The following is a 16,646-nucleotide window of genomic DNA, read 5'->3' on the forward strand; positions in this document are numbered from 1 at the left end:
GTGGCCACGGTCACCCTGATATTCAAAACACACAAAGAGTCAACAAAGAAAGAGAATTACAGACCAATTTCCCTCATGAACATAGATGCAAAAGTACTCAATAAAATACCCACAAACCAAACACATCAAAAAAGATCATCCACCACAATCAAGTGGGTTTCATCCCAGAGATGCACGGATGATTTAACATACAAAAATCTTTCAGTGTAATCCACCATTTAAACAAAGTGTAAGAAAAAAATACTGCATAATCATCTACTAGATACTGGAAAAGCCTTTGACAAAATCCAACATCCCTTCATGATAAAAGTCTTGGAGAGATACAAGGAACATACCTAAACATCATAAAGGCAATATACATTGAGGAAATAGCCAACATCTAATTAAATGGAGAGAAATTTAAAGTGATTCCATTAAAATCGGGGAGAAGACAAAGTTGCCCACTCTCCCCATATCTATTCAATAGTACTTAGAGTTCTAGCTAGATCAATACGGAGATCAAGGGGATACAAACCGGAAAGAAAAAAGTCAAAGTTTCACTATTTGTAGATGATATGATAGTATACATAAGCAACCCAAAAAATTCCACCCAGGAACTTCTACAGCTGATAAACACCTTCAATGAAGTGGCTGGACACAAAATTAACTAAAAAAAAAAAAAAAAAAAAAAAAAACAGTAGCCCTCCTATATACAAACAATAAAAAGACTGAGAAAAATATCAGGGAAACAACAACCTTTACAACAGCCACAAATAATATAAAATATCTTGGTGTAATTCTAACTAAGCAAGTGAAAGACCTGTATGACAAAAACTTCAAATCTTTGAAGAAAGAAATTGGAGAAGATATCAGAAAGATCTCCCATGCTCATGGATCAGTAGGATTAACATAGTATAAAAATGGCCATCTTACCCAAAGGAATCTACAGATCCAACACAATCTCCATCAAGATCCCAACACAATTCTTTGCAGACTTTGAAAGAATAACATTCAACTTGATAAAGAAAAACAAAAAACCCAGGATAGCTAAAACAACCCTGTACAATAAAAGAACTTCTGTATGTATCACCATCCCTGATTTCACACTGTACTACAGAGCAATAGTAACAAAATGGTATTGGCATAAAAACAGACAGGACGATCAATGGAATCCAACTGAAGACCCAGAAGTAAAGCCACACACCTATGGACATGATTTCTGACAAGGAAGCTAAAATTACACAATGGAAAAAAGAAAGCATCTTCAACAAATGGTGTTCATCAAACTGAATGTCGGCATGTAGAAGAATGAAAATAGATCCATGTCTACCAACCTGCACAAAACTCAAGTCCAGGTGGATCAAAGACCTCAACATAAAACCAGATACATTGAACCTAAAGGAAGCAAAAGAGGGGAATAAAGCCTGAATGCACTGGCACAGGAGACAATTTCCTGAACAGAACACCAATCATGAAGGTTCTAAGATTGACAATTACCAAATGGGACTTGATGAAATGGAAAGGCTTCTGTAAGGCAAATAACAGTGTCAAAAGGACAAAATGGCAGCCCACAGAATGGAAAAAGATCTTCACCAAACCCACACCTGACAGAGAGCTAATATCCAAAACAGATAAAGAACTCAAGAAACTAGACATCAAAAAACAATCCAATTAAAAAAGGTACACATCTAAACAGAATTCTCAACAGAGGAATCCCAAATGGCCAAGAATCACTTAAAGAAATGTTCAACATCATTAGCCATCAGGGAAATGGACATTAAAAGAACACTGAGATCCATCTTACACCTGTCAAAATGGCTAAAATCAAAAACACAAGTGACAGCTCATGCTGGCAAGGATATGATGCAAGGGGAACATTCCTCCACTGCTGGTAGAGTACAAACGTGTACAGCCACATGGGAAATCAATAGAACAGTTTCTCAGAAAAGTAGGAATCAATCCACCTCAAGACTCAGAGCTTTACCACTCCTGTGCATATACCCAAAAGATGCTCCACCATACCACAAGGACACTTGCTCAATTATGTTCATAGCAGCTTTATGCGTAATAGCCAAAAACTGGAAACCACCTAGATGTCCCTTAACTAAAGACTGGACAAAGAAAATGTAGTACATTTACACAATGGAGTATAACTCAGCTGTTAAAAACAAGGACAGGAAATTTTCAGGCAAATGAATGAAACTAGAAAAGATCATCCTGAGTGAGGTGACCCAGAAAGATAAACATGGTATGTCCTCACTCCTAAGTGGATATTAGCAGTTAAGTAAAAGACAATCATGCTACAATCCACAGACCCAGAGAAGCTAAGTAACAAGGAGGGCTCAAGGAGGATGAGATGCATGAATCTCACTGTGAATGGGAAGTAGAATAGACATCATAGGTGGACAGGGGTGGAGGGGGAGGTCTGAATGGGGGATGGGTACGAGACCAGGAGGGATCAGGTTGGGAGAGGATGGAAGGAGAGAGTACAAGAAGAGATGACTGGAATCTGGGGCCATCTCTCAGAAGAGCTAGAAACCTAAAGCAATGTAAACTGCCAGGAATTTATGAAGATGACCCTATCTAAAACTCCTAGCTATAGGGGATACAGAACCTAGACAGACCGGTCATCTCCCACAATCAGGCAAGACTTCCAGTGGAGGGAGTGTGACACCAATCCAGCCACAAAACCTTCGACCTACAAATTTGTTCTGCCTCCAAGATGTTCTGGGGTAAAGATGGTGCAGAAAAGTCAATGAAACAAAATGATTCCTAATGATATTCTGCTATACTCATAGATTGGTGCCTAGCCCAACAACTGCCATCAGCGAGGCTTCAGCTAGCAACTGATAGAAACAGATGCAGAGACCCATAGCCAAACATTAGGTGGAGCTCAAGGAATCCTGTGGAAGTGGGGGAGAATGGAGCCAGTGGGGCTAGGGCATCATAAGAAAACTCACAGAACCAACTAACCTGGGCTTATAGGGGCTGACAGAGACTGAAGCAACAACCAGAAAGCCTGCATGGGACTGACCTAGGCCCTCTGCATATATGTTACAATTGTATAACTTTGTCTTCTTGTAAGACTCATAACAGTGAGAGCAAGGGCTGTCTCTGACTCTGTTGCCTGCTTTTTGAACCCTTTCCTCCTACCAGGTTGCCTTATCCAGCCTTAATAGAAGAGGAGGTGCCTAGTCTTACTGCAATTTGATATAACATGGCTGGCTTGATATCCATGGGAGGCCCACCTGTATCCGAAGAAAAACAGAAGAGGGTTAGATAGGAAGGGACATGGTAGTGGAGAGGAACTGGAAGAGGAGGGGAGAAACTTTGGTTGGGATGTAAAAACAAAAAATAAACTTTAAGAAATTGAGAGGAAGGGCAACAATAAAATTTGATGTGGTGATGAGAATTATTTGTCTTCCTGGGTGTAGTTATATAACAAGTGAATAAGATTGTTTAGATGTGTTTAAGTTAGAAGTAAATTCTGAGCTGGGCGGTGGCGGTGGTGCACACCTTTAATCCCAGCACTCTGGAGGCAGAGCCAGGTGGATCTCTGTGAGTTCAAGGCCAACCTGAGCTACAGAGTGAGTTCCAAGACAGGCTCCATAGCTACACAAAGAAACCTTGTCTCGGAGGAAAAAAAAAAAGTAAATTCTGTGTTCAAAAAAGGGGGGATGTGAATACTCCCTTGAATCACTTTGTTCCTAGGTTTCCATAATTTCTTACTCTCCTTAGGCTTTTCCTTCCTCTACTAGCCCTTCTTTCTTAGGCAATCCCCCCCTTTTCAGATGTTCTTGCTTCAAGTTCTAGTATTAACGCCTTTCTATTCTACAATTACATATTCATTATATGTAGAAAGTGTATTTCTAGTTCAAGACGAATTTTTAAGATTGTTTTATTCTGTCTCTGTGTCTCATCTGTCTCTCTACTCTGTCTCTGTCTCTGTGTGTCTCTGTGTGTATGTTTTCGAAAGCCAATAGAGACCAGAAGAGAACAGCAGATCCCTTCAAACTGGAGTTCGAGGCAGTTTTAAGCCTCCTGATGTTGATGCCAGAAACAAAACTGGGGTCTTCTGGAAAAGCCTCAGGCACTGCTAACCTCTGAGTCATCTCTCAAACCCTAGCCAATGGCACTTTAAATGGTACCTATATGCCAATAATTACTAAATACTGACCCTTCTGGAGTATTCAAGATTTGTCTAATATTTCCACTAGATAGCTATGATGTTTCCAACATTATACATGACCAACAGTACTTCAAATTCAGTTTCTTCAGGATGGAGACGTAACTTAGTGGTCGACTGTCTGACTAGCATGTATCAAATCTTGAGTTCTGTCCCTGTATTAGTTACTTTTCTATTGCAGTGATAAAACACCAAGACTAAGGCAATCTACAGAAGGAAAATATTATCTGGGCTTACAGTTCCAGAGGGATAAGAATACAACATGGCCAGGAAGTGGAAAGCATGGTGGCTAGGCAGCAAGCTGAGAGCTCACGTATTGAAGAGAAAATAAACTAGAAGTGGTACGTCTTTAAACTTCCAAAGCCCGCCTCCAATGGCACACTTCTTCCAGTAAGACCACACCTTTTAAGCTTTCCCAGTGCCACCAACTTGGAAGCAAGCATTCAAATGCCCCAGAGCATGGAGGATATGTCTCATTCAAACTGTCACAAAACAAAGAAAGAAATCAAAATTCGCATTCTCCTCTCATTCTTACCTCCAGCAAGTCCTTTTTTGGTGTCTGTGACTCTTCAGAAGTCTGTGGCCTATAAGCAATGTTAAGGATACTCATATTTGCTGCAAAGCTGATATAATATCCACTAAAATCAGTAATCTATAAAAGCAATAAATTCTGGGCCAGCAAGATAGTTCAATGAGGAAAAGCATTTGCCACCAAGCCTGACAACCAAAGTTCAATCTTTGTGCCCCAAATGATAGGAGAACCAACTTCCATACATGTGCAGTGGTATATGTACACACACACACACACACACACACACACACATAATAAATGAATGAATGAATGAATGAATGAATGAATGTAATAAAGTTTAAGACAAAATCAGTAACTCCTGTAGATATAAGGCTACTACAGGCTTCAATGACTTAACAAGGGAAAATTCTTATAAGGCCACATTGTCAGATACTGCCACCAAAGCCACATCAGGGATTCAATAGTAGTATCAGATTTAGTTCCATTAAGGCTAATGTATTTCCTTCACAAAGTAGCCATTGTATTTATCAAAATACTTGGGATTTTCTAATAGTCCGCAAAATTAAATTTATCCTCTCACAACAGAATCACTTTTCTAGCTACCTTGTAAAAGTCACAGCATGGGACAGAGCATGAAGACACAGCAAGAAGCTCCATGCCCAAAGAGACAGAAAAACATGTATCCCCTAAGCCCAACTCATTCTAAACTCTTAATTAAATGAAATCAATCCTTTAATAGTAGTCAAGACAAAAGGAGTTTCCAACCAGCCAAAAATAGAAGCTTCTTCCTAAGATAATCTCTAACATACTCTTAATTTCTTAAATTGTTGATTAATAATATAGTTACCTTATAAAAATTTCAAATTTAAAGTTATCTCATTTTCTTATATTCCACCCAGCCCTTCTTCCCCACTGCAAATCTCCTTTATCTGCCCTGTGATCCCATTATCTTGTGTCTCCAGCCAACCCTCCTCCCTCCCATGCAGCTATTCATTTCTACTAGTTCAGGAGGGCTTTGTAGCAGGCCAACAATATCCCCTACTGTTCACACCCTTTTCTATTTCTCTCCCCACCCCTTCTGGTGTTTCCTTCTTTTTCTTCCTTTCTCTTTTCTCATACCTACTCCACCATTGTTATCATCTCCAGAAACCCAGAGACAGACCTGGTTTATGATTTCCAGGTACATCTCTACCTCCTCTTCATAGTCTACCATTAACCAAAACTCCCACATATACACCTCAATTTCTTTGCCTCAATTATTCCCACCCTCATGTATGTCCCTCTCCTCTACTTCATATCTACCAATCTAATATTTATCACCAGCCTCACATGATTGTTTACCTCTTCTTTTCCATTGCATTCATACTAAAGCATTAATATAAACAGTACCATCAGGGTCCCTTTATTCCCTAATCAATACTTTTATAGTCACCTGCTACTCTATTATCAGAGTGGGTTAACTACTAGATGGTGGCTGTTGCTACAGAACCCACAGGGGCAGACTGAATATAGAACCTGGTGACTGTCTAACAGACAAAAACATCACCAAAACTATACTACAACCTGGTCTCTCCTGAAAACTGCAAACATGTACACACTGAAAGAAGAGGGACAACCTAAATTTAAAAAAAAAAAAAAAAAAAAAAAAAAACAGGCTGGGCGGTGGTGGCGCACGCCTTTAATCCCAGCATTTGGGAGGCAGAGGCAGGCGGATCTTTGTGAGTTCGAGGTCAGCCTGGTCTACAGAGAGAGATCCAGAAAAGGCACAAAGCTACAGAGAAACCCTGTCTCGAAAAACAAAAAAAAAAAATCTTAATCAGTGACCTAACCCCAGCGAGGCAAAACCCCAGCTTGACCCAAAGAGTACATAAACAGCTGCATAGGGAGTCAATCCACATTATATGAAAATATAATAAAGATAAATACTGATGAAAACCCATTTTTGATGATAGAAACAAAAAAAAATACAATAGGTTAATGTATTAGATTTTTTCTTTTGAGCTACCAACCAGCTCCCAAATAATGACATGGAGACTTCTTATTAGTTATAAATGTCTGGCCTAGCTTAGGCTCATTACTGGCTCTTTTAACTTAACCTATTTCTCTTATCTAACTTTTGCCTCAAGGCTTTTTACTTTTCTTTATTTTTATATATCTTACTTTCACTGCTTCTCATGTCTGTTTGTCTGTCTGTCTGGTGGCTGTCTGGCTTCTTTCTTGCCCCAGGAGTATCTCTCTCTTCCTCATTCTCTTCTCCTTCTTGTCCTCTCATTCTCTTATTCTCTCTGCCCTCCAGCCCTGCCTATCTCTCTCCTGCCTAGCTATTGGCTGTTCAGCTTTTTATTAGACCAATCAGGTGCCTCAGATAGGCAAGGTGAAACAAATGCAACACATCTTTACAGAATTAAGCAAATGCGGCATAAACAAATGTAACACATCATTACATTGTTAACAAAGGCAACAGAAATGAATATAACACACCTTTACATAGTTAAAGTAATATTCCACAGCATAAACAAACATAACGTATCTTTGCATAGTTAAAATAGTATTTCACAACAGGTTAAACAAAAACTCTTACAGAATAGATCTGTGCAAGATAGAAGATATGGATGTAAAGACAAGAGAGAGTAGTTAGATCATTCAGTCAAGGTTAATGATAATTTCTTTTAATATATGAATAGAACATGGAAGGCATCTGGGACTCCAAGAAAAGGCAAAATCTACATATCATAAGCATACAGGAAGATGAAGAATTTCATGCAAAAGGCATAGAAAATATAACAGAAGAAAATTTCCCAAACTTAAAGAAAGAGTAACTCATACAAATACACAAGATATATGGAACCGAGAGAGGACGAGAATGAACCATCACTAAAAGCAACTTTGGAAGAAAAGATTTATTTCACCTTACAGCTTGTAGTCCATCATGAAGGGAAACTGAGGTGGGAACTCAAGGTAGGAACGTGGAGTCAGGAACTGAAGCACGGACCATGGAAGAGTGCTGCTTATTGGCTTGTACAGCCTGCTTTCTTATACCACCCAAGACCATATGACCAGGCTGCCCTCAGTGAGCTGGGCCCTCCCAGATCAATCATTAATCAAGAACATTCCCCCACAGACTTGCCTACAAGCAATCTAATGGAAGCACTCTCTCAATTGAAGTTCCTTTTCCCAGTGCCTCTAACTTGTATCAAGTTGACAAAAAACAACTAACCAGGACAATCATTATGGAAACAAGATGTAAAACCAAAAATCCCACAAAATTTCATTCATTTACCATTACTTTGTGTAATATATTACTTCCTCCTATCTATTATTATTATAGAAATGTCTATTCTTCCTAAAGTTCAACACTCTATTTACCCAATAAATTCTATTTAAAACATTCTATAAAAAAAAGTTTGCTTCTGCTAACCTACTTTCCTCTCTAGTAGCTACCCCATGTACGTTCTTCCTTTAAAGCATGACCTCTTGAGCTTTTTACACTTAATAACAAAAGTTGCCTCCATTTCTTTCCCATCATCCTCTCCTTAAATTCTTCCAATCACCAAAATTACTTGAAAAATTACCAATGATCTCCCACCAATTTCATTTTACCTGAGAAACATTAATTTATCATTCCCTTCTCTCAAAATTATAATCATCAAAGACCCTCAAAGAATCAATGAGATTTATTTGCATCCAAAATATTTTAATAGCAAAGAATAAATTATAAATCTCAATAATGCATTTCTAATAGTCAAAAGCTCAAGTTAAAAAACCTGGAACTTTAATATCTATTGCAAGTAAAAGCAACAAAATGTAATTATCTGAATATAATTAAAAAAATTCAGATAACATATACTTATTTCATATTTAGACCAAAATATAGTAACATGAACACAAATTATTTATGCAAGTAATTTTAAAGTCTAAATTCCTGGGTAAAGTTTGGTTCTCTGAGAAATAATAAAAAAGTTAACATTTAATATTATTAGTCTCTATAATCAACACTGATTTCCTGAAATTAAGCAAATAACTTTTCTGCTTCCTTTAGTCTTCTTTTCCTATCAATTTTAGCAATTGTCGACCAACGGTCCTCTCTCATTTTTCTCGCACTTCCAAACTTCACAGAAGATGCAGGAGTTGATAGAGATAAAGGAGTCTAAATACAAAGTAAAGTAAAACAGTATCTTAATATTTTTAAAAAAGGAAATTGGCTTTCAAATTTTGCTTTCTGAAATAAAATTTAAAAGCTACCTGTTTTGGTGTTTTGACCAACAGATGAGAATTTTGTGAATTATTACTGTAAAATCTGTTTGACGTCTCTTCCTCTGAAACCATGCTCTTGAAGAAAAACACAAAAATACAATGTTACAGTTATCATCAATATTATGTTATTAAAATTTTCTCAACATATCACCTATAAGGAGAATGAAAAGTAGAGCAAGTAGAACAGAAGAGGAAGAGCAAAAAGAAAGAGAGAAAGAGAGGGAGGGAGGGAAGGGGAGGGAGAGAGAGAGGGGGAGGGAGAGAGAAGAAAAGAAGTTTTAAAAATAAAGAAAATAGGGCTTATAACATTTGCACTCTGAGATTGGAACGCAAAGTACTTATTGTGCACAACACAAGTGTGGTTGTCTGCTACAGGTCTGTGGGTCATGTGGCGTGTAACATTAGCCACTACCATTTAAGGCTAAACTTGACCAAAAATCAATTGCCAGTCACTATTTCCTTTGGAAAATATAGGAATTCAAATAAGATTCCAGAATTCCAAAACAGTTATTCCATTTCATTTCTGCCAGCATAATTATTGCCTAGGAAACAGAGAGGTTCCTGGTACATTCCACTATATGATGTTCTCAAGGTCACACATGATAATTTTATTTATTTTAATTTTGCCTAGTTTTGCAGTGCTGGGGATTAAGGCCAGGGCACCAATACTAGACAAATACTACCACTGAGCTATAACCTTACCCATACAATTCTCCTTTTAAAAAATGAAAACGAGTAATTTAGAGTAATTTTGAGTATCATAATAGCTAAGACATTGGCCAAGATCACTCTGCTAGAAATATAGCAGAGATTAAAACATTGGAATGTTTATCCCCAAGTTCAGACTATTTCTAGCTATTCTTATTATATTTGTATGTATCTGGACTACATTTTCCACTGGAAGCTATTACACACAATGACCTCCATAGCTATGGTACCAAGCTATATTCAAATTCTGGCTTCATGTTTTACTGTATTATCTTATAAAATAAACTTGTATAGCTTAGTTTCCTCAACTGTAAAATGAAAATAACATTATACTTTTTTTAATTTTTTTTTATTTTACAATACAATTCAGTTCTACATATCAGCCATGGATTCCCTTGTTCTCCCCCCTCCCACCCCTCTCCCCTTCCCCCCAGTCCACCCCCCCATTCCCACCTCCTCCAGGACAAAGTCTCCCCCAAGGACTGAGATCAACCTGGTAGACTCAGTCCAGGCAGGTCCAGTCCCCTCCTCCCAGGCCGAGCCAAGTGACCCTGCATAAGACCCAGGTTTCAAACAGCCAACTCATGCAATGAGCACAGGACCCAGTACCACTGCCTAGATGCCTCCCAAACAGATCAAGCCAATCAACTGTCTCACCCATTCAGAGGACCTGATCCAGTTGGGGGCCCCTCAGCCAATGGTTCATAGTTCATGTGTTTCCATTTGTTTGGCTATTTGTCCCTGTGCTTTATCCAACCTTGGTTTCAACAATTCTCACTCATATAAAGCCTCCTCTTTCTCGCTAACTAGACTCCCAGAGCTCTATACTTTTATAGAATGAAATTGTTATAATAATTCAACTAATCTATGGAAAATGTTTTAAATAGGTTCTAGTTCACAATTTTAATTACTGAGATGTTAATCATTATCTATGGGATTCTCGAGTAGGGACTCCATATGTTAACTTCAATAACAGGGTTCTAATGTTCAACTACTCAGTATTCCAAAACAACAACAAATTAGAGGCTCCTAAGCAATAAAAAGCTCTAAATATCTTATAGTTTTAAGTGGTAATAATGAAACAAGAAGGCATAGGCAGGCGGATCTCTGTGAGTTCAAGGTTAGCCTGATCTACACAATGAGTTCCAGGACAGCTAGACAGCTAGAACTATGTAGAGAGATTCTGTCTCAAAAAAGAAAAGAGAAAAAAGAAAGGAGAAAAAAAAAGAAATAAAATAACGGAACAATTGACTTTAACTAGAATTTTGTTGCTAAGATAAATAAGGTTTATTGCTCAATTTAGTGTAGTTCTCTTAAATTATTCTACGTTATTATTTAACCTTTATCATCCTTTAAGAAAGTGGTATAGAAATGTAGAATATAGATATGATAGGGTAAAAGGGTAGATTAATGTACCTACTTTTAAAGAGCAACAACTTGTTTAAAAATGTTTTATATTGCTAAAGATTTTAGTTATTGATACAAATTTAAAGTTTAAAGTTAATTTTGTTATACTATATATATATATATATAAATATTTCTACTCTTGTTTAAGGTATTATGTTTATATTACTCATTTAAATTGTAATAGGTAATTAAGAAATACAGATTAATAATTAGTCTTCTATGATAGTCAAACTTATAGTCATATTAATTTTTCTAGGTATAAATAGATATATTTCAGATAAATAGGTAATCTTCAAACATTTCAAAGACCTACAGAATATGGCATTTAAAATGTTTTAAAAACTTAGACTTTCTGGACAGTGAGAAATGTCTGCTCCTGGCAACACCAATTTACTTCAAAGAGAAAGATGGGCATCAAAGACACTCCATATGGAGTGTATCTTCTTCTTGGCAAAAATAGCCATTTGGGCAAGAAACTGTTCTTGCCTGGACTGCTTGACAAAATGTATTGAATGGGCATGCAGGATCCACAGGAAGGTGATCACTGAACTTTGCAAGGCGAGATAGTCCTTCAGGTTCCTGATTCACAGAAGAAACTGCCAGACATTCTACAGGACACAGAGAGGAGTGACTGAGAGACTCTAGGCCTGTGGGCTGAAGATGGATGCCCCAACTTTGCAGAGGAACTTTGGATGACTGTCCAGGCAGCCAGCTGTCTCTGTCATTCTAGAGTTTTGGAAGTTGCTTACAATGCTCTTCCTGTTTACTTAGGTAATATTAAATCGTTCTGGGGTCTTTGATGTAGTTGAAGACTAGATAGTTATAATTTTCCTTAGTTATGATAAAAGATAAATTAGATATAAAACTGTAGACTCACAAATATAGGATAGAATATTTTCTCTAATTTTGCCAAATACAAATAAACTAGATATTGTAACTGTAATTCTTGCTTGATTACTGTTTTGTTATATGTAATTTTACTATGTTAAAGTTAAACCCTTCCTTTTTGATTAGACAGAAAAAGGGATCTGCTGTGGGGTGTTCTGTATGCTATGAATATGTGTTGCTCTGATCAGTTGATAAATAAAAAGCTGATTGGCCAGTAACCAGGCAGGAAGTATAGGCAGGATAAACAGACAAGGAGAATTCTGGGAAGCAGAAGGCTGAGTCAGGAGATGCCAGCCAGCCGTCCAGGGAGCAGCATGTAATGGCACACAGGTAAAGTCATGGAAAACATGATGACATATAGATGAACAAAAATGGGCTGAGTTTATAAGTGTAAGAGCTGAGCTAGTCAGTGGTAGGCCTGAGCTAATGGCCAAGCAGTTTTAATTAATATAAGCCTCTATGTGTTTACTTGGGTCCAAGCGGCTGCAGGACTGGCAGGTGAGAGAGATTTGTCCTGACCACGAGTCAGATGGGACACAGAAAAAAACTCAGCTACAAGAAAGTATTGCTTTGTGTAAATTGGAATAAACATTCCTATAAAACAGTAGAAGTAGGTTCCTTTAAAATGCTATCCTTACAACATTACCCCCTCAGAGCGACAGAATGTTACAGTTGTCAATCAATACTGTAATATAAATGTTAATCAGTAGTGGTATAAAATAAAGCAACAAATATGCAAAAAAAGATGAGACCCTTAATAACAGATTTGGCTGTGAAACTATTAAAATATCAATCCCACTTTTATGGGGGTTTTTGATTATTTTGTTTGTTTGTTTTTGTTTTTACCATTTTTGTTTTTAAGTGTAGAAAAACTTCATAATATTTCTCTGGAAAACAAGACAATAATGATTAGTTATCTCATATGCCAAATATATGAGATGGTATGCTTTTTTTTTTTTTTTTTTTTTTGGTTTTTTGAGACAGGGTTTCTCTGTGTAGCTTTGTGCCTTTCCTGGAACTCACTTGGTAGCCCAGGCTGGCCTCGAACTCACAGAGATCCGCCTGCCTCTGCCTCCCGAGTGCTGGGATTAAAGGCGCACGCCACCACCGCCCGGCGAGATGGTATGCTTTTAAGTATCATGTTTTCAAAAATTTAGAGGAAAACTGTTTGAACCTTAATTTCTATAAAATGATATGAAAACATGATTCTATGTTGTGCTATATTTATCACAATTGTAAATAACTATGTACATATACTACATATTTATATCAAATAATAACACAAATAATAAGAGCAAGTAAAAATGCTGATTCTTCATAATATTTTTACCAAGAGATCAGTAGCTTCCGAACTATCTGAATTAACATCAAATTCAAGGACTGTTTTTTTCTTCTTATTACTTCCTCCAGTGGGTAAGTATTTGTTTTCTCTTTGATGTATTTTCATTTTAGTTGGTGTCTTCACTGTATATTCCTGTGCAAAAATAAAAAAATACATAATGATTAATGTGGTAGGATATACCTATAATGCTAATCCCGCCAAGGGGTTTCTTATGTGTCCATGTAGAATATATGACAGGGAGAAGTTCTAGTAGAAGAATGGTCATCAGCAATAACTTGTATTTTTTTCAAACTGTGAAAATGTCCATTAATGTAAGTAATGTTCTTAAAAGTTAATCTTGTGATAAAGTGTTTTACTGATAATTCAAAAGTTGTAAAGCTGCTTATGTATAGACTCTTGACTACTACTGGTTGGTTGATTTTGGAAGAACTGCCAGAGGAAGCAAAACTTGAAATAAGCAAACATCTTAGGAGTAGGATGCAATTTGTCTGAAGTCATTGCTTCAACACTGTCATCAGTCAATTTTTTTACAGATGAACATAAAGACATACATATCTGATGGGTGATGTCCTGTATGCTGTGAATATGTGTTGCTCTGATTGGTTGATAAATAAAGCTATTTGGCCAATGGTGAGGCAGAATAAGGTTAGGCAGGACATTCCAACTAGAGAGAGAGGAAGGAGAAAGACAGAGCAGAGGAGATGCTGCAAGCTACCATCATAAGAAACAAGATGTAAGCCACAAGCCAGAAGACAAAGTATAGATTTATAGAAATGGGTTAATTTAAAATGTAAGAGCTAGCTAGTGAGAAGCTTGAGCCATTAGGCCATATACTTTGAAAATAATATAAGTCTCTGAATGATTATTTTAAAAGTGTCTGTGAGACCACAGTGTTACAGGAGCCAGGCAGGACCAGAGAAAACTTACAACTACACATATCTGATGGTACACATCCTAATTTGCTGGATAGATCACTATGAAGTGTCAAAGCTAAAATAACCCTAATTTATCATGGCTCATCCAGTATACTTCATAATGTTCCCATACATAGACAATGCAATATTATATATATTTTACTGCCTTACAATATTTTTGACATGGTATTTTGATAATTGTTAGATGAATTGTTCTTGTCAGGATGAAATGATGCTAGTTAAAAGAAAACATGAAATAATTTACACTCATTAAACAGTTACATGGGGGAGTAACCCTAACAATAATTGAACTCTGGACTACTTTCACTCATGTAGCCCACTGTCAGTCATGACAATGTATCCCTCTATAACTTGCAAGATCACTTTTCTCCAAATAAGATAACCTTGCTTGTTTTGTAAATCTGTATGAGAACTTATTTTAAATTCTTTGTATAAGAGGCTAAGAACCTGGAAACACCTGGCCCAGAACCCAAACACCAGTAACAGTATCCTTCACAAATATAAGAGAACTTAATATATAATGTATTAATGCAATGTATTAATAACAAATATATAATATAATATGATAAACACATAATTTCTAGATAAAGAACTTCACTCATAGATTTCTCATACAAGAAATACTAAAGTGAGACCCTTCAGTCTAAAATGAAAGGATGCTAGCTTCAAATCCCCAAGAAGAAATTCAAGGTGCTGGGATGAAGATAACTGCATAGGAAACAAAAAAGAGAGTATAAATTCTATTTGTAACTTATTTCAACTCCTATCTGATTTTAAACACAAATACATAAAGCAACAATTGTAACAAAATATAATGCCTAAAATATATTAACACATGGTTTACCTAAAATAAAAAAATGACACAATAAAAGAGAAGGGACTAAAAAACCTGTAATAAAGCAAATGTTTTCAACAGTGTTGAAATTACATTAATACTAATTCAAATTAAATAATTTTAACTAAAGGTGTTGTAATTGTCAACGTACCATCAAGCAATGACTCTAAAAACAGAAAGAAAAAAACCTCAAAATTAAGATTTCACTCTAAAAAGTATCTACTTAACCTAAAAAGAGAGATACAAGAAAAAATGTAAGATTTAGCATAAGCAACCAAATGATGAAAGTACATTCTACCATCTAATTCAATTCTAATTCAATGTCTATCACCTAATCAAAGGACAAAGACTAAATTATGTGGAAAAGGTAGGGATTATATGTTGTTCACAAAAGACAAACTTTAGGTCTTAATAGCAGAGATTCACAGTAAAAGGCAGAAAGGGATGAATTGTATTAAAGAAAGTAGGTTTGAAATAGTTAATTCTTATTGAACAAAATGAGATAAGAATGGCATTTTAAGATTTCAGTCTATCAAAATATATTATAAGCAGACAAGCAGACTCCCAAAACATATGAGCGAATAACCAAGAAAAATAATGAATTCAGAACCCTACTTTTACTAATTAGTAGAACAACTAAACAGACACTAAGGAAACGCAATGTTTTAAAGATTCTGTAATGCAATCAAATGGATACTAGGGAAATTCATAGTACATTAATAAATAGCTAATGAGTTAAGAAGAGTTACAAGAGCCAGGCATGGTGGCACACACCTTCAATACCAGCACTCAGGAAGCAGAGGCAGGCAGATCTGAGTTTGAGGTTAACCTGGTCAATGGAGCAAATCCCAGGACAGCCAGGGCTATACAGGGAAACCCTGTCTCAAAAAACCAAAAATTAAAATTAAAAAAAAAAAAAAAAGAGTTAAAGGAAGCTTAAAAACCAATATACGGCAAAATCTATAGTATATAGTAAAAATCAATGCTTGGAGAAGCTGTAGTTACAAATGCCTCCACTAAAAATTAAGATCAAGAAGCCAGGCATAACTATACTCCCAGTCAGGAATTTAAGACCAGCATAGGTTACATATCAAGTACCAGGCTAGTCTTGGCTACAGTAAAAAAAACTCTGTCTCAAAAAAACATGGCAAAGAATAAAGCTATATGACAATTTAATACAATTGGTAATTTCTTGTATCTTTTTTTTTTTTTTTGGTTTTTCGAGACAGGGTTTCTCTGTGTAGCTTTGCGCCTTTCCTGGGACTCACTTGGTAGCCCAGGCTGGCCTCGAACTCACAGAGATCCGCCTGCCTCTGCCTCCCAAGTGCTGGGATTAAAGGCGTGCGCCACCACCGCCCGGCAATTTCTTGTATCTTAAATAGAAAAAGATGAAAAAACTATAAAATCCATGTAAAAGCTCAAGTTTGTAAGTAAGATACTAATGTAAGCTTTTTTGGTTTTTACATGTGTCATGGTGTGAGAAAACCGAGTGAAAGATATATAAAATTTCTATATATTACCTTAGCAAGTTTCTGAAAATACAAAATCAATCACAGTTATTTATTTAAAAAAAATAATAA

At 36.4% G+C, this 16,646-nt stretch overlaps 1 protein-coding gene across 5 annotated transcripts in view; it reads right to left on the reverse strand.

Annotated features, from left to right (window-relative positions):
• Positions 1–8,356: 8,356 nt before the first annotated feature.
• The window catches only part of Sycp1 (synaptonemal complex protein 1), a 99,226-nt gene continuing 90,936 nt past the window's right edge, over positions 8,357–16,646 (reverse strand). For all 5 annotated transcript variants that reach the window (XM_076574733.1, XM_076574734.1, XM_015999208.3 and 2 more), the window contains 3 exons: positions 13,285–13,428; positions 8,940–9,026; positions 8,357–8,844 (listed from right to left, as the gene is read on the reverse strand). In XM_076574733.1, coding sequence (XP_076430848.1) covers positions 8,707–8,844; positions 8,940–9,026; positions 13,285–13,428 — 369 coding nt within the window. In that variant the 3' untranslated portion in view covers positions 8,357–8,706. The remainder of the gene's footprint in view (positions 8,845–8,939; positions 9,027–13,284; positions 13,429–16,646) is intronic.

The sequence above is a fragment of the Peromyscus maniculatus genome, chromosome 6 (assembly GCF_049852395.1).
Source record: "Peromyscus maniculatus bairdii isolate BWxNUB_F1_BW_parent chromosome 6, HU_Pman_BW_mat_3.1, whole genome shotgun sequence".
NCBI lineage: Eukaryota > Metazoa > Chordata > Mammalia > Rodentia > Cricetidae > Peromyscus > Peromyscus maniculatus.